Source organism: Helicoverpa zea, chromosome 3 (assembly GCF_022581195.2).
Source record: "Helicoverpa zea isolate HzStark_Cry1AcR chromosome 3, ilHelZeax1.1, whole genome shotgun sequence".
Taxonomy (NCBI): domain Eukaryota; kingdom Metazoa; phylum Arthropoda; class Insecta; order Lepidoptera; family Noctuidae; genus Helicoverpa; species Helicoverpa zea.
The window spans coordinates 5652936-5672531 of NC_061454.1; the positions used below are offsets into that span (position 1 = coordinate 5652936).

The 19596-nt window shown below is 38.3% G+C and overlaps 1 protein-coding gene across 1 annotated transcript in view; it reads left to right on the forward strand.

Annotated features, from left to right (window-relative positions):
• LOC124645681 (long-chain fatty acid transport protein 4-like) overlaps positions 1-19313 on the forward strand; it is a 26443-nt gene extending 7130 nt beyond the window's left edge. The window contains exons 2-12 of the mRNA XM_047185532.1: positions 5667-5820; positions 6608-6848; positions 8343-8562; positions 9479-9680; positions 10053-10186; positions 12872-12930; positions 15584-15727; positions 16253-16326; positions 16782-17003; positions 17498-17651; positions 18050-19313. Coding sequence (XP_047041488.1) covers positions 5667-5820; positions 6608-6848; positions 8343-8562; positions 9479-9680; positions 10053-10186; positions 12872-12930; positions 15584-15727; positions 16253-16326; positions 16782-17003; positions 17498-17651; positions 18050-18201 — 1756 coding nt within the window. The 3' untranslated portion in view covers positions 18202-19313. The remainder of the gene's footprint in view (positions 1-5666; positions 5821-6607; positions 6849-8342; positions 8563-9478; positions 9681-10052; positions 10187-12871; positions 12931-15583; positions 15728-16252; positions 16327-16781; positions 17004-17497; positions 17652-18049) is intronic.
• The last annotated feature ends 283 nt before the right edge of the window (positions 19314-19596 follow it).

Here is a 19596-nt window from a genome sequence, read left to right on the forward strand (position 1 = left end):
TTTCATCCTGACCTTATTAGGAGAGTAAATGTTAATAAAAGAGAAAGATAAATTAATTCCGTGAAATTGATAAAGCCTAAACCTACTTCTTCGAGTTTATAAATTTAAAAAATCCGAGTTTCTTCGTAGCCTATATTTTATGTAGTATATTATGAACGCTTGATTGCGATGCCTGAAACGCGCGACCTTTTCATAGGCAAGCCGACCATCGGTCTTGCCCGTATCATACATTGTTTACACACTCCTCCGCGCGGCTATTTTCGACTTGAACTTTAGTCGAAGTACGTTTACACAGTGCGATTAGGCGATACAAATCGTAACAAACACGTTTACGCATATTTTTACGAATCTATTGACTGTTTGAGCAATGTTCGAACTGTAATGTAACAGCATCTTATGTTTGAAGTAGTTTATTTCCTACTACTTAGCTGATCCCGCGAACTTCGTATCGTTTAAACCTTCCCTGGAACTCTACCAACATTTTAAAACCAAAAAAGCCAAATCGGTCCAGCCATTCTCGAGTTTTAGCCAGACTAACGAACAGCAATTCATTTTTATATATAAGATAACTTAGTTAACTAGAGAAAACAAATAGGCTCGCGCGCTATACCATGCAAATGTATCTATGAAAAATTTGTAGTTTTAAGTTAGTATCCAATCTGCAATTTCACGAAAGAGATAAAATTACAATACCTAAGTACATAGAACAAAAATGAACCGGATCCATGAGATAAAAATATTAAAAACACAAAGAACTACGTTTTAAACGTCTGAGATAAAATTTAACAGAGTAAACATTGTTTATCAGACAGAAATACAACAATAACAATTACCAACATTACCTACTAATTAGGTAGATGAAAATAAAAATAATTATTATCTGTACTGGCAATCGTCGCAGACACATTAAGATTGAAATCATGATTAATTGTGACGACTTTGTTCTCTTAATCGATTCCAAAAATAATTAGGTCATTCAACTTAATATGTCATTTAAGTACACATAATGATTGATAGTGTAATCCCTTTATATCTTTTAAGTATAAGGTACTCCACAAATACAGTAGACAAATAGAAATTGTTTATTGTGGACACTTATTGGAAGTACCGACTTATAGCTTAACTAAACAGTTATTCGGTACTTCAGTAAACAATATAAGTAATCGTTTCACCGCGCGCCGGCGAAAAATAGAAGCAACAAATATTTAAATAATTTAGACTATGATAAAAAAAATTAAAAAGTTATAATACGGGAAAAATGTTTTATATTGGAAAAATAAAGGTACATATCCACTAGAGAATATTGGGCACTGGCGGTAATACAAACATGTCTCGAACCTATTTCGAGTTTCGTGGAATTTGTATGAAAAATTCCGCAAAATCCATTCCTAAAGCCTTGTCCAAGAACGGATTACATCGCACTAAGGTTCGAAAAGTTGTAGTTTATTTTCTTCGGGTTATAAGTTGACATTAAAAGATACACGTTAAAGATTAGGGAACAAACAAGATATTTAGTCGCATTTCTTAATATCAATAACTCTATTTATGTGGTATCAGCATCCTTTGTCCCCTTTGTTTTATTGTCTTTGAACAAATATGTACTTATGTACAATATGTACATACCGCTTTGAGTACAAAGGTTTCTCTGCTAGTGCTTTCAGATAACAAAATATATCTGCTGTTTGTTTACGCATGTATGAAAGAACTCTTAGTTAGGTGGCTCTACAAAAATAAATTTAATTTCCTTCATTTTGGTGAAATGGAAGTAATGTTTTTTATAGAATCTACTTTCATGAAAATTTCTGTGTAGGTAATTTGGGACGTCAAAAATCTTCTGGTCCGCCTACGATACTACTCTGATATTAAAAGAAATTTGGCATTCTCCATTGGCCGCTATACGCAATGCTGTACTTTTCCCGTTACATAATTTACCCAAGTTTTTCCTGTGATACTGCCTTTTCGGCGAAATGTTGCTATACGCGGAAGATTTTTCCGAGTTCCGTCATAATTTTCCAAACTTATTTATACCAAAAACTGTTAAGGGCTTTACTTTTACGTCTCGTTCGATCTATATTTTCTACGACAATAGTCATTTAATTAGGCTATAAAAATTATCCCCCTTACTTATAAAAATCTCTAATCACCCTCTAAGCAACATTTTAACTAATCACTACTAATGCCTTAAGTAGTGATTAAATGTTTGTTAAGTCATGCTTAAGCAACGTTTATAAGTAAGAATTTTCTTAAACAGCCCTTAAGTAGGTAATACTTATGATTTAATTCACGTTTATAAGTAAGGCTGTAAAAGTACTTAAAGTCGTGTTTAAATGTTAGTTAAGACATGCTTAAGCAACGTTTATAAGTAAGAATTTTCTTAAACAGCCCTTAAGTATTACTTATTATTTAATTCACGTTTATAAGTAAGGCTGATAATAGTCTCGAGCTAGAGTGTAGGTGTACCTTATAGCCAACTATTTTTACAAATCCATTAGGTACCTACTATCTAATACCTAAATATGCATAATACCATTTTAATACGAGTTATGATCAGACCGATAGATAAATGGCACGTGTTTCCATATCAAACGATTCCGAACAAGTTCTAAAAATGTACGATGATTGATATAAAACTGTTACACAGTAACGTACTTAGGTGCCCCAGTTGTTCAATCTCAATCTGTATGTGTGGCGCGACATTGATACTACGTGTTTGATAAAAGATGTTTCATATTTACACAGCAAATCTGTGTTGTCGGCTTTTCACATTGTTTCATTTCAGCTATCAATCTTAATTTTATCTCGGTCTCGGGTGCTTATTTTTTTCCAATGCGGTCACTGTGACAAAGCAAACTTGAAAATTGTACGACTCAACCAATGTGCGTTTTACAATCGTTTACTCGTTCTTATTTAATTTCCATTAACTTATCTTTCAGTAAGTACTTAAAATTACGTTTTAACTACTCATATAAATATTATTTAACAACATAATTATACACTTTCCACACGCATACGTTTAGTTTTATCTAGGTAAACGTTTATTCTAGAATTGGTGCTTAGCTAAAGTCATCGAACCCTTAAAACGCCGGTACCGCATAAACCGCATGGCGCATTCGGAACTTTGATACCGTTAAAAGGAAAAGAGCGTGACCGAAGTGATCGTTCTTTATTACAGGTGAAAAACTTAAAAAAAATATCAAATTGATAAAAAGTAATGGTAAAAAGAACTTTAACCATGTGTAACCTTTGTGATTTAAATAAATGTGTGTTAATACAGGTACCTATGTCAGTTGAAAACTTTAATTGTTCTAGCTTAGCTTAACACAGTTTTGTCGGTGATTGGTTGTTTAATTTATTTATGCGCTATTAATGCATTCTTTTTACTTGGGTTTAGTATTGCATTTGTCATCGTCGATGAAAATACCTGCACGTAACACCTGTACACATATAAGTGTAATTTGTAGGTTATGTATCAATTGGTAGGCCCAATGAGAAATATCGTTGTCGTGTATCGTTCGAGACAAGGTAAATAAGGGTACTTAGATAATATTCGGTAGGTACAGACAGATCGATACCTAACCGTAGCTACCTGCCTGAAATACTAATATATGAAACAACAATTTCACTATTGATCGGAATTAATTAATACGCCGATAATTTTTAAGGACGTTACTTACTTACTGGAATTTTAAATATGTATGTCACTTTTTACATCGTAACATTAATTTAGAAAATTGGTACTCTGTAATTAAAATTGTATTACCTCTTTAAATATCTTAAAGCACGTGAAGTTGTTCAGTTACCTTAGTTCTTATTTTCTGTATTTCTGTTTAGTTGCCTTTATGAAAATCATACAATTTTATTTCTGAATCTTGCGCTATCGTTTGCATCGCACCGTCTCGCAAGATCAACTTCGATGATTTTTTCCATGTTTCCACAATAGTAACGAGATCACGGTCCATGATCAACCACACTTCAGTAAGCACGGAATGTGCACGGTGCATTGCTAGACGAAGTTCGACGTAACGGTGCATCTTATAGATTATTACTTTATATTATTTCTTAGGTACTCCTAATGTCCTAATGTGTTGAACTCACTTGTCATACTTGTAAGGCAAAACATCCTTAGAAGGACTTGATATGCCACAGTAAGGACCTGTTTAAATATTATTGAGTTTATTACCTGTTTAAATAGAAGATGTTTACCAACTAAAACTTGTTATCTGTCACGTTGTTATATATTTACGAAGATTTCTAAGGTTGTCGGTACGAAGGTCGCATTTGTAGTCATTTAATTATAGGATTACGAACACGTCAAGCACGTCGCGTGACTGCCAGCCGAGCGCCGCGCCGCAGCCGCAGTGCTGTTTATGGCTTCCTATATTAACGTTACTAGCTCACCCTACACTGGGTTCTACGCTACCATGCACAATATTCTCGTTACCAAACCTCCGAACATTCTGCTTACCGAGCACACCCAAATTAATAACTGTGCCACCAACCATGCAGCTCCACCATTTATTAAAACCTACGTGCTGGTTTCTCACTCCAGTGTCCATGAGACATTGTATAAGTTACGAGAAATTGTTTATAAAAATCAATACCAAACACGCCTATTGTATCGACCGTCAATATCGAGTTAGTCCACATAATATACTACGTATGGATAGGTAGAATCCATTCAATGAAATATAATTTTCCCGAGGAAACTGCGTCAGACACTTGGATGGTTAAGATCAACCATAACAGTTATTGTTATATGTAGTTTGTCTCCTAGTCACAAATGCGGGGAACTCAGTATCTGGTAGGTAATGCCATATTATGCTGAAGGAAAGAACGTTTCCTATGTATACATAGGTAGATAGATATAATGTTGAGCTGCTAGATTTTCCGCTTATGAATATTTAACGAGGGAACCTTGGCCACGTGTGGAAAAAGCTCTATGGAGAACAATGAAACTAATCGATATTAGCCACATTACCCCTATGAAACCCAACATCTGGACTCATTAAAGTCTTGGATTGATTGATTCATTACGAATAACATCAGTTACTGCGCAAGCATTGCTTATTTCCTTCGCAGGAAAAGCGAGCTTGAAGTATTTCGTAATCAGTTTAATGTACCTAGGTACTTAATAAGTCTGAATATCGACCGGGGTCAAAGGTAGACTTGACTGTAATGTAGCCTGTATAGGTACGCGAAAATAATGATTTTATACCTTCAAATACCTTCTGTAAAAAGATTGACATTTCCTCATCATCATCAGCTACCTAGCTGTACTATACAATAATGATGTACCTACAGTAAAATCAAATGGATAAACACTGATCCGCGCGATTTTAGCCTATTTCCGGATAAAAAGATTAGACACTTGTGCAGTGATTGTGCAATCATCACAACATAGACTTTGATCCGCAAATAAATTGATACGAGTCGTTCAAAGTTCAAATTCCGTTGTTTTTTTTTAAATATTTTTTTGTGTTATCATCGGAGATCGAAGTAGGCAGATGACGGGACAGGGGATTCACTCAATATCAATTGACACGCTCAATTTTTCTTTACTTAAACTTAGATCTGCCAAATATTTCAATTCTGTACTGTTTCTTCTTAATTATTATTTTTAGTTATAACCAAAATACTGGACTGTAATGGTACTGTTTGTCCGACAGATTCCTATGGCGTTACGCCAATGGCATGATCAGGTCGAAGCGATGGGGGCGTCAGGACGCGACCGTGGCGCAACTCTTCACCCAGCGCGCCCTGAAGAATCCGGACGCGCCATGCTTCTATGTCGTCGGTGACCGTGACTGGACCTTCGGCGAGGTACGTCAGTCGAGAACCTAGCCTCCTTTATAGACTTCCAATTAATAAGACTTATAGGGTAAACGGGCCAGTTAATAATTCTTTCTGAAAAAGAAATTACATTCTCTAATATTTATTCATTCAAAATCTGGGTATTATACCCATTTATTTCAATCATACTTAAGTACTAGGATACACTACTTACTTAGTTATTCACTTAAGTACCATTATACCAATTCGCAGTGACCTTCACCTTTGAATGGACATACGTAATATTATATATCATGTACGCTGTTGTTACCCAATATTTCATGAGCTTCGTAATATTACAAACGTTATATTTTCTCAAAGATGTACTTGCTTTGAGTCAAAATGGTGTGAATGTAATAATTGTTTTGATGTCACCAAGGAAATGATTTGACCTAATTTTCATACATATTTTTTTATTCATATTGGGGATAGACCCTTTCATTTATTATGCAAGAAAATAATATTGATTGTTTACCTAAAAGTATTTAGAATTATACTGTGGCCACTGTGTCTTGTTATCGATATGATGCTTTGAAGAAGAATACATAGGACACACACCACACACATATCACAGCTGATCGCGTTAGAAATGATATGATTTATCAAATGCGAATGCTGCATGGGATTACTGATTAAAATGTTAGAGGACTAGGAAGTCTTTCATAGTTTTTGAGGCTTCATGGCATTACATAAAGCCAAATATAACATTACTGCAACTCACTCACAAGCTGTTCACATTAGATCACACTAAAAGGATTAACAACTTATTTCGTCACAGATGGCCGCGAACTCCAACAAAGTGGCTCGAGTTATGCAAGAGCACCTCGGCCTGAAGCGTGGTGACGTGGTCTGCGTGTTCATGCCCAACTGCGGGGAGTATGTGTGGACGTGGCTGGGCATGGCCAAGCTTGGCGCCGTCTCCGCTCTCATCAACAGCAACCTGCGCCACAAACCGCTGCTGCACTGCATCCAAGTCGCTAAAGCTAAGGCTGTTGTCTTCTCCGATCAGTTGGCTGACGGTAAGTCTTATTGCACAGTTGTTTATTCTTATTGTCCCTTGTTACGCAGGAAGGGAAGACGCCTTCTTCTATGTCAACTTAAGCTAGTAACGTTCCTCGTCTCCCGAACACTCGCTTTTGGCGACACTAGTTTTTGCGTTATGACAATTTTCATTTTGCGTTATGACATCACCGCTAGTCATTTTGTTCTCCATGGCCCTTGTTTTGGCAATTTTTTGACAGATATTTACGGAAAAGAATTTTCCTAATGACTACCTTTTTACAAACTACAAAGGCAAAGGGCAATTCCATTAATTACAGCCTTAAGCTCCCTTTTCTTTAAGTTAAAAAATATCTTGTTGGTAAAATACTCGAATTTGATACACTGAAGTGTACCGTTTCGCAATTTACAAAGGGGCAGGCAGTGAGTGTTGATGACTCAAGTACCCTCTTGTCTGGCTATTGTAAATATTATAACGTGTTGTTATACACACGTTACGTAATATTTACTCATGTTTACTTGTTTAGCTGTGTAATTCAAATCACTTAATTACGCGTAAAAGGTGATAATGTTAACTGGAAAATATTTTTAAATTCATTAATACCATTCACGTAAAAAGTTTTAGTTCTTCGGTTTGAAAAAAAACCTTTGAATATGAATAAGCCATATCCTACAGAAACTCATTACGATTCTCTACTATATATTCGTGACAGAAATCCGATAATGCATTTATGCGACGACCGCCGCTTTCATATTGACGCTCGCTCGGGTAGACTGCTGATTTCCCGTTGTGCTAAATTACCATCAAAGGCTGAAAACTGATGAAACCACAACATTTATTATTGTTTGAATTATTACATTTACTACTCCACTTGCCTGGTTGGACCTCATTTTAAAGCATAAGCCCCATTATCACAATTAATTGGTGCACGGAATAGTATATCCCTCTTGAGATTTTTTGAAACTTCCGAGATAAAATTTCGTGTACCTACGACCATTTTTTGTACAGTTTTTAACAATGTAATGGTACTTAATGATCGTTGCAGACATATCCCGTCACACACACGTGTTATCCTAATCTTTTACAAGGCCACATGTAGACAGATGCAAGTTAACCATTGCATAAATCTGATAATTTTGAAGATTATGACATAATAATGTTGCTTACTTGAATATTTACAAACTGCGAGTAGCTAAGTATAACAATATGAAAAAGTGTAGTGTGTATTACATGATACTTCATGCTACAAAATGCGTGTTTTATGGTAATTTTATTTTAACAAATACCACAACTCTGTTTTACGATTTCACTGTGAAACCATTCGATCGATTGAATGGAATAACTGACCTTGACTGATTACCGATAAAAATATGTAAAACCTATTTACTATTTCACAAGAGAAACCAAAAATGTGCCCAGGTGTGATCCAGCCACACACTATATTCAAAATTCTCAACTAATGGATCCTCTGAACTCAATGGACCCCACTAACAGATTTCCTCTCCCTCAACAGCTATCTCAGAGATCCGCGAGCAGCTACCTTCAGACCTGAAGCTATTCCAACTATACGGCGAGTGCTCCCCTGGCGTGTTGGACCTAGCAGCCGAGATGGAGAAGCACCCTCCCGACTACCCCGAGGTGACCGACAAGCCGCGCTACAAGGACACGCTCTTGTATATCTACACCTCGGGAACCACTGGCATGCCTAAAGCCGCTGTACTGCCCAATTCTAAGTAAGATAATGCCATATCTATTTATTATTTCTGTAATATATTTTTCAATAGAGCAGCATTTAGGGTGATGTTGTCAGAAGGCCTAATTAAAATGTAGATAAAGGATTCAAGAAGGAACATGGTGAGTTTTAGTCAATTAGTCTGTCCCCAGTGCTCCAATAATTTTAAGAATTTATCTAATTTGGGTTAATTGCAGAAAAGGAATAATGTCACCTGCATCATAATTTTTCGTCTGTTTTGTTTTATTTAACGTGTTGATCAAAACGTCTCACATGAGTACTCGTAAACGCGTATCTTTAACGAGATTTAATGCTTCCATTATTTTTATCAATAAAGTTATTCCAACATGGCTACATACACAATCGATCAAAGGTAAAAGTTTACAAAACATGAGCCATTTCTGAGCTGAATAGACTCATGCATGCCTACAAGAGAATGGTACACTTCCTTTAGCTTTGTTCGCTTTGGGTTCCCATTCAAGTCAAACGGTGACCACGTGCCTTTCACAAAAAATATGCGTAGTAGTATGACGTCACAGTTAGTTACGCGATTCATTATTACAATACTTCACTGACTAGAATTCTGTACAGATGCTCCAAATTACCATCATTTAAGACTAGGACAATTGAAATCTGTATGAATTGGCACGTTCATGAGTTCGACGCTAATTAATATTCACGGATGTTAGAGATTACCATAGGCTTTCAAAGTACATAGTTCAAAGAACATAGCCATTCTTCAAAGAACATTGGCCATCTCAGCCTTGTTCCGTGACCATCTACATTCCCTTCGTGTTCCGTGCTATTCTGGACCAATTCCAATTAAGACCAATTCGGGGTCCGTCTTTTCGGCAATATCTTTTTTTTACCATGTCATGAGAATTCTTGGCGGTTTACACTGTGGTTCCTTGTCCCAGGTACCTGTTGGTGGTAGTGGCGACGGTGCACATGCTAGGCCTGAAGAAGTCGGACCGCATGTATAACCCATTACCGCTGTACCACACGGCTGGCGGGCTGGTGGGCACGGGTGCTGCTCTGGTAGACGGCATCCCGTCAGTGCTGCGCGCAAAGTTCTCTGCCTCCAACTACTGGGCTGATTGCATCAAGTATGATTGCACGGTGAGTTAGCTGGAGTTTTGTGAGGAGTATGTTTCCGTCGTAACAAATGGTTGAGGATCTTCTTTGATTTATATGTAGTGTCATCTACGTTACCTTTGCGATAGAAAAGTTACTTTTGAAATTGTGTCTAGATATGCTGTTTTGTGTGCCTGAAAAACTCTTTCCTTATCTTGTCCCTTGCCAGCAACTTTGAGACACATTCCTTTATTATAGAACTGCTTAGTTTTTGCTATTGTTCTTTTAAAGTCTTTATTGTCCTCAGGGATTTCATTTTCCATTCTCAAAAGTTATGGACATTCATAGGAGTCAGACATAGGCGTCCGTCTAGATAGGTTTGCTTCAGAAACATATTATTGAATGTATGATGTGTAGGTGGCGCAATACATCGGCGAGATGTGCCGCTACCTGCTGGCGCAGCCGGCTCGCGACACGGACACGCAGCACCGCGTGCGTATCATGGTCGGCAACGGCATGCGCTCCGCCATCTGGCAGCAGATCGTCGACAGGTACACACACATACACACATTATACATATACACCATATCAATATGTACCTTGTGCTAAAGTCATCACAACCACCACCATCATCATCATGATGACCTTGAGTTATCAGTGATTGATGACTTTTCACGATACAGACAGTCATAGACACGGCTACATCCGTAGAATAGATAACGAACTTCTAAAGTTCGCATATGTCCACTAGACCGCTTTTCTAAAACGTCTATGTTTATTTATTTATTTGAGATAGCTTCTGCCCGCGACTTCATACGCGGATCCTGTCCCTTATGCCAGCGACTACGAGGTCAGCAAAATCAAAGATCTGAATAGTCGCAATAGACGTGAACATAGGGATAAAAGTAGTGATTCTAATTAGTCCGCATTTAAGTTGTGTGTGGCAAAAATATTACGTAAAAAAACATTAAATATGTAGATGACAAAGTCGTGGTGACTTAGTGGAATTCGTGGTGGTTTAGTGGGTAGAGAACCAATCTCTCAAGTATGAGCGTGCGTCTTTGATTCCAGGTCTGGCAAGTGCCTGCCAATGCAACTTTTCTAAGTTCGTATGTACTTTCTACGTATATTTTGGATACCAACGACCGTTATTTGGAGGGGATGTTAAACTGTAGGTTCCGACTGTCATTGAACATTCCATTCTTGGCAGTCGTTATGGGTAGTCAGAAGCCAGTAAGTCTTACCAAGGGGTGTTGGGTTGAGCGGGTAACCGGGTTGTGGAGGTCAGATAGGCAGTCGCTCCTTGTAAAACACTGGTACTCAGTTGCATCGTGACTGGAAGTCGACCCTAACATAATTGGGACAAAGGCTCTTGAGATAATAACGACAATAATAATGAGATATAGGCACCGCAGGACATCTGAGGCTGATGACGGGGAGTAGCGACCCCGCGGGGCTATATATACTGAGTTCTCCAGGGAGTGTATACTGTCCCCCATCTCCGGCCGGTCGGAGTGAACCATGACGGGGGTAGATCTCACGCCTCTGGCTTGGCTTGGCCGTCCAGACTGGAGTCGCTAAAGCAGGATTAGTAGCCCTGCTCGGAGGATAGGTGCCTCATGGTAAGCACAGGGAGCGCGTAATCTGCGTTTAAAGTCCGCCGAGGTATTCTCACCCTTCAGCCGCTCATGTCCCTGTTGCCCTCTTGTTGCTATTCAGTGACTGGTTCCCGGGGGCCCAGTAAGTGAGGTGGCGAGTCTCCACCTGCCGTTTTTACATGTACCTAATACATTGTCATCCACTAACATCCCATCACAATAGCCCAAGTAGTTTTCCTCCATAGTTAGCAATAGTTTAGCACAGAACCGGGGATTGTCTTTTTTTTAACGACGTCCACCGGGGATTGTCCTTGGATTCATTTCTATAGTGTATAAAGGGATAATCGTCGGTTTTGTGTCACCATTTCATTAAAGTTGTCTCAAAAGGACTTCAGCGTGTTGGCTTCGGCCCCACGTTTGCCTCCCAAAAATTCGGAACTCTGTAGTCCCGAGGTCTGGAAGAGACATACAAAATATTAATGAGATATAATGCAACAAAGTTAGAGAGTGGGGGCTCGTGACGCCACGTCTAGGTATGTAAAATTTGTACTAAGCAGTGACTTAACCCGAAAATCAAGCGTTGTTGTATCTTCGTTATTATTTGTTTGTGTGAGAGAGAAAAGAAAAATGCGTCAATAGAGAGTGCTTATCAGATTGAACCACTTTTGCTAAAACGTCATATCTTCATATGCTTCATATAGTCTAGCAGGGCTCCTGGAGTTCCACATCAGGTGTTTTACATCTTCAATTTTTATAAGTCAACAGAGAGTGCTTATCAGATTGAACAACTTTTGCTAAAACGTCATACCTCTATATGCTATAGTCTGGCTGGGCCCTGGAGTTCCACATCAGATGTTTTAGATCTTCAATTTGTATAAGTCAATAGAAAGTGCTTATCAAATTGAACAACTTTTGCTAAAACGTCATACCTGTATATGGTACAGAGAAGCTGGGCTCTTGGGGTTCCACATCAGGTGTTCCAGATCTTAAAATTTATTGTCTCAGCTGAAAATGCTCATCAAATGAAACAATTTTTGCCACGGCACCATATTTGTATCTCTTATAGTTTTATTGGTCTGTTGGAGTTCTGCATCAGGTCTTCAAGTTTCGAAGATAAATTATAGCTTATATGTTGACCAGGTTTAATACTAATACAACAAAGAAAAAATCATTGAAATCCGTTTAGTAGTTCGGAAGATTAGCGTGTACAAACAAACAGACATACAGACATACAGATATACAGACATACAGACATACAGATATACAGACATACAGACAGAATTTTTTTTTTGGATTTGTGCTCCATTACTGTTTCTAAACCCCACCCAATTATTATTTTTTTAATATATTCAATGTACAGACACAGTTTTTTTACAGATTTATTATGTATAATATAGATGCAAACAGTTATTATATGTATTTGTTATGTTAAAACGTTTTTGAAGAACATTGACAGCGATCGAAAGAACAACGAACAGAGATCGAAAGTTCATTCATATCCGGAAATATGGCACAATGCAAACTTAGTAACCAAGTGATAACAACTGTGTCGGTAACATTTGCTCACAATTAACCTTTAATCTGTATGCGCTGTTAATTGTGCCGCGTTGAATAATTCATTATTATTGTCGTTTGCAGGTTCAAAGTGCCACAGATCAATGAGATATACGGAGCCACCGAGGGGAATGCTAACATAAGTAAGTGAAGGTTTAATTTATTAAAATTCTTCAAAAATCTACTTAAGCAATATTTTTTGATATATTTTCTAGAGATTGTATTCTTTTTTTGGCCGATTTTTCAATCGTGAGAAAACTTTTAAGATCCAGAAAATATCTCAAATCGCCATATTTATACTTCTAATAGAAGTAGAAGTCAAGTGATGATTAAAAAACGGCCCTTAAAAAATGTTTTGTACCTACTTAAATATTGATATATTATCCATTTATTGGTGTGTAAAAGGTCTTTACAGGATCACCTGATAAATAATTTAATTTTGCGCAAGTCCTTAACTGATTTGCATACAATATGCACTTATGCAGTTCGAAGCTCACATCAAACTTTGTATTTGTAAATGAGGCGCCGGGGTCACGCACTGTTGCGATAATAGATATTGTAATTTATTGCTTAACGCTTTATTCAGTCCAGTATTCAAAGAACTCATTTACAAATCTATATAGTCCAATTCACCATTTGAATTGTTTTGTAGGGCGATTAGAGTTTTTGAAATCAATACAGAACTTAATCATTACCTACCTGCTAGCCGTATTCCCGCGGTTTCACTCGTGTCCCGTGGTAACTACTGCCCGTACCGAGATAACATATAGCTTATGTTACTCGAGAGTGTAGCTTTTCAGCAGTGAAAGAATTTTTAAAATCGGTCCAGCGGCTTTTGAGGTTTTCCGTAACAAGCAGCAAAAATGGTCCTTTTTATGAAATTAGCACAGAAGTAAAGATAGGTATAGATAGTTCAACTCAGATTTGCGCGCGGCCCTATGTGTGCGTCGGCTTGTAAATATACAACTTTCATTCGTGTGACAGCGACGTCGTCCGAGCATGACGTGTTCTTATCGCTTTTTGTTATGGGTACAGTCGTTTACGAAAATGTCTAGTTCTTCACGGAGAAAATTTTTTGAAAAGGTAGCGTTTCAAAAAATGAAACAACATTTAAAGCTTTTTATTATTACATTTTACAGTTTTTCATTATTTTCTCATACGTTTTTTTCAAATTGACATTGACAATATCTAAGAAATAAATGAGGTGAAATATCTAAGATGAATTAAATACTCCTTACATATTTTCTAGCTCGGGGTACGCGGACAATAAATAAAAGTGTGGACTAAGAATGTAAAAAGACGTATAATCTATACTAATATTATAAAGAGGAAAACTTTGTTTGTTTGGTTGTAATCAAAAACTACTGGGCCGTTTTTAAAAATTTTTTCACCATTTGAAAGCTACGTTATCCACGAGTAACATAGGCTATATTTTATCCCCGTACGGGTAGTAGTTCCCACGGGACGCGGGTAAAACCGCGGAAAAACGGTTAGTCTAGTATAATAATGTAAACAAAATGTGTGGGGAATTTTAAAAAATTATATTGCTTCGCATAATGTCGACCAAAATAAGACGGAAATAATGAAACTCATAAATGAACGTTTAAGTCAAATTGATGAAGGGATGTTGGGTAATACTTGTCGACATGTACAAAAGAAAAAAGAAGAATACTATAGACATTTTGACATGGAGTCAAAATTTATAATTGACCTTGGTGAGAGTAGCGAATCCGAAAATTCATCGTTTGATTTATCAAGTACCTAGCTATTCAGAATCATTATAAATAAATAAACATTAAATTACGTAATAACTGTTTTTCTTTAAACAGCCTTATACAACCCCTAAATAACTGTATTTGTACCCGACTGTACCTCTTGTCACGCACACAAAATCACTGTATATGTACAAGGGTTACCCACACATAAGGCCGCGCGCAAGACTGAATTGAACTTACTATAGATAAATTATTTCGCGGCTAAAAGGCTTTGCTTCTGTTATTTATCTTAAGTACAAGAGTACCTAAATTTAAAACATATAGATAATTAACTACTAGCATAGTAATAAGCAATAAGCATCAATAAGCAAGCAGCGAATAAGCATTGTCTAACATTCGACATGGTCTCTTCACGGATACGTTGACAAATACAATATCGTTTTTGTTAAGTAGTAGGTAGATTAACTAATTTATTTACTTTACGTTCATACGTTGCTACATTTACATTTTGTGTCTACATTTGCCAGAAATTAGGATTGTAGGTAGGTAGGGCAAGTATAAAACAGATTATTTTAAAAGCATTTTATTTTCATTTCATTTATTGGAAAGGAAAAATGTGGATGTGGTCACAAAATTCCGTCACCGAAATCGGCCGGTACCTATTAACCTATGCGGTTCGTGTCAAGAATAACAATCATAGTTTTTGATTAGAGGTTTTTCCATTCCCATGAATTATGTTTTATAGCTTAGGCAAACCAATGTCAATGTTTTATAGGTTAGGCTTAGGTTTAGGTAAGCAATAAAACGTACCTATTATTCCGTCCGTGTCTTTGTCCGCGAATGAAAAACATGTCTCTGTCACTAATATACTATCTATTGAATCAAATCACTTTAGACTTTTAACATTATTAACAAGTGTACAGTTTAACTGCTTCTTTAATCAAGTGGTCAAATGCTCGTGCACTAGGTATATAGTGTCCTGCGGAGCTGGCTGATCTTGTAAGAGACCAGTCAGTCAGTCAGTCAGAAATTGGCGTTGAACGCCATTAAAGATACAATAAAAATGTAATGTATATTTCAGTAAACGTGGACAACACGGTGGGCGCGGTGGGCTTCCTGCCGAAGCTGGTGCCGACGTGCCTGCACCCCATCGCGCTGGTCCGCGCCGACGAGCAGGGCGGCCTCGTGCGGGGGGCTGACGGGTACTGCATACGCTGCAAGCCTAGTCAGTATACACACAATCCAATTATATTTTAGAAAGAAACCACGAGATAAAAAGTTCATTGACCTACGAATATGAAAAATTTCTTCATGGTCTACCAAAAGCACGAAGTTGTGGTGTGATGAAAGATCCTTTTAGAAGTGAGTAGGTAGGTTAAATGTATTGAAATTAGACCTTGAGAAGGAGGAGAGCCTTGCCGGATTCTTACCGGCTGAAACTAGATTTCTTGTCTCTTAGACACTTTTTTGGTTTCGTTTTTCCTAATGTCGGACTTTCTGGAAAGATTCGCATTTGATCCAGCAGTGTTTTGAAAAAAGTGGATTGCTTTTATTCATTGAGTCAAATGAAACAGTATTCTAATGAACGGATAAATTAAAAGTAGGTCACGGTATGACGCGCCACTATTTCCCCACTATTTATGTCGCTTGCTATTAAGAGCGGAAATTCCTAATATTTTATATGGAATAACGTTGTGGCAATGATTTGATAACAGACGGTGAACTTGAACTCGTTACTGTAATGTTTCAGATGAGCCGGGTATGTTCATCGGACTCATCGCTCAGGGCAACGCGTCCCGGGAGTACTACGGATACGTTGATAAGGTAACAAAATATATAAGAAATATTATAAAAATTATATGTTACACAGGGGCAAACGATAAATGTGTTATATTGGGGCAACACCTAATGTAACACATTTATTTTTATTGGGGCAAATGTATTGCCCCAACGTAAGTTGGCAAACAAGGTCGTTGGAAATTCCCGATCCATGCACCATCCATATGTCGTCTTTGCTTAAACCCATACCTGTCTGAGAGAAAAATCTGTTCATATATGCAGTGGCATACCAAATTACCATGTGTATGGATCTTACTAGTATATTAGAACCTCCAGTAAGAGACCGCGGGCACTCCAAAAAAATAGCTGATCGAGTTGACCGTGCTTTTCCACAGTACGCTTTAGAAAACTGACTCTCCCTCAAATTTCAAATTTTTCGGCGAAATGGCAATATAACAAAACTAGGAAGGTATCTAAAACTTCCTATTTCCATTTCGCAGGACGACAGCAACAAGAAGCTGGTCCGCGATGTATTCTGCAAGGGCGACGCGGCGTTCGTGTCGGGCGACATCCTGGTGTCGGACGAGCTCGGCTACCTGTACTTCCGCGACCGCACCGGCGACACATACAAGTGGAAGGGCGAGAATGTCGCCACTGCGGAGGTCGAGAACGCCATGTCGCCCTGTCTGGAACAGAAGGCTTGTGTCGTTTATGGGGTTTCGGTGAGTTTGGACAAGTTCATTTGTCAATTTAGTTATAGAAATAGCACAGGTATAAGACCATGGTACTGGTATTTGAGTGCTCCACCATGTCTTCTTGCTGTTCCCATTACGGAACATGTCGTCTTTGTGGTAGATTTCAAAGACATTAACCCGGATGCAATTGAGTACCATGGAGCGACTGTCTATCTGACCTCTTTAACTCAATTACCAGGTAACCCTTCAGTGACTTGATTATCAAGCCTTTGAGAACTGGTTACGATTGTCCAAACGTTCGAATGACAGTTGGTATCCACCACTGTATCGTGCCTTAAAACACGGTAAAGGTCGTCATAATAAGATGGTCCTCATCCACGGGCTGACCGTTCCAAGCGTTGTTTTCCTATGATTCTATTATCCTATCTATATATAATATGTATGTTATGTACCTTATGATCTGCGATCCGCGAGGCTATATAATATATGAGTAACATTAAAACTTGCTTCCTGCTTCCCAGATCCCGCAGACGGAGGGTCGTGCGGGCATGGCGTGCGTGGCGGACCCGGCCCGCGCGCTGTGCCTGCGGCGCGTGGCGGCCGAGCTCGACGACGCGCTGCCGTCCTACGCCCGCCCGCTCTTCATCCGACTCATCAACGATATCGAGATCACTGGTACGTATACATTAAAAAAAAAATTACAAAATTCATCAAAAAGATTTACAATAAGTATTTGACAATGATCCTCAAACTGGGCTACAGCCTGTGTCTTGGGGATCCGAGTTGCGACGGTCAGATATATTCTTAATTATTCACCATCATATTCACCTTGCTTATATTTTATACGCTAAAGTCAGGCTCTTGTTCACCTCCATGGGGTCCTAAGACCAAAGCCTGCCGAGGTTACGGGATTGTTCGAAAGAGAAACCATAGCCCTGATACATAAAGGGCTTATTAAGAAGGAACATGATAGGTTTTAATAAGTTTGATACACTGCCTCTCAATAGAAGAAGGAAATCAGAAAAAGTAACCACACTAAAATATACCTATAATTATGAAATGTACATTTCCAGGCACCTTCAAGCTGAAGAAACTCCAATACCAGAAGGAAGGCTTCGACCCTGAAGTGATCAAGGACCCGCTGTACTTCCGGTCGGGCCCAGACTTCGTGCCCGTCACGCCGCAGCTCTACACCGACATCTGCACCGGCAAGATCAAGCTCTAGACGCCTCACCCAGCACTAGTGCACCACAGGACGAACAAAATCATAGACAGGACGTGCGAGAGAGACCACACTCCCTCTTGCACTCACTGTGAAAAAAAATATGATGTTACACCAACTTCAAAAAACTAGCCGTTCTGTGTCTGTACTACGTCGGTCTTAAAAAGTCGTCTAGATAAAATTGCAAAAATATCGTACCGCTCAAGCCAATTTATAAAATTGGCCCTAGCAGACTCGAACTGTCAATATTTTCAGTAATGAACCGCCCTCGATGGGCTGAGAGAATGCCTGCTGGCAGCATAGTTAGCTAGACCAAATCATACACATGCACTTGTACGCGCCAGTATTTGGTTGTTAGCTAATATAGATTAAATTTATATTAATGAGAATTTCGTAATTGTTGAAAACATTCGTAGGATGCGACGGTGAGCGGGCATGGTGAAGACACTCTGTAAATTATCATATGTAACCTCAAAGGGATGTGAGAATAGGCTTATTTTTATATAATATCGTATCAGTGGAGGTCGTGAACAGGTGTGACGTGTCGTGTGTGTCCGCTGTGTGCTCGTCTAACTCTGTGGCACTCTACAATAATACTTGTTTACGTGTAGCGGGAGGTAGACACTAGTTGTTGTTCATGTTTTCAAGTTGGAAACTAAATAATGATAGTTGTACGATTCCAGTTTCTAAATCGAATCCTAACCTCCAGCTTTTTCCTCTAAAGCAAATCATTATACACAAAATCATTCTAGCATTAATTAACGATACATTTTTTTCAGAAAACACTTAAAACTGATAAGAAAAACATTAAATGTATGTAGCTTATTAGATGACATTCCACCATCTAGTCACTTAAGGTGTTCTATTCATTTATATTAAAATGTATAAGTTCCTAAGTATTGTTTTGGGCACTTAAGTCCTTATTAGTAGCGAAGCAGTCTACCAAATATCTTAATCCATGGCAATTAATCGCAATACGGACTTGTATTTAGATTTTTGTGCCTTGAAACGAAAATCTCTGCACAGTAGTGTAGACTAGGAAAACTTTGCAGTTTACTCCTAAACAAAATTATTACGTAAGTTGTAAATAATATATAATAAATGATTAAAATGTCCACATTGTCTTTCATTTAAGATTACCCAATCTACATATAAGAGAGTACTTAAGAAGTACGTACTGCTCGCTCTATGTGGACGCGCCTATATACTCCATATAGGCGCGTCCACATAGAGCGAGCAACCTATCTCTCTCGCGAGGAAACTATCCCCAAACGAGCGCGGCAGCCTCGGTATCACCGCGAGGCTGCCGCGCTCGGCAAACCCGAGCCATTATATTCGTTCGTTCAGTTGAGAATTAAAACATCATGGTACCACACGTACGTGTCGCGGTGGCAGCTG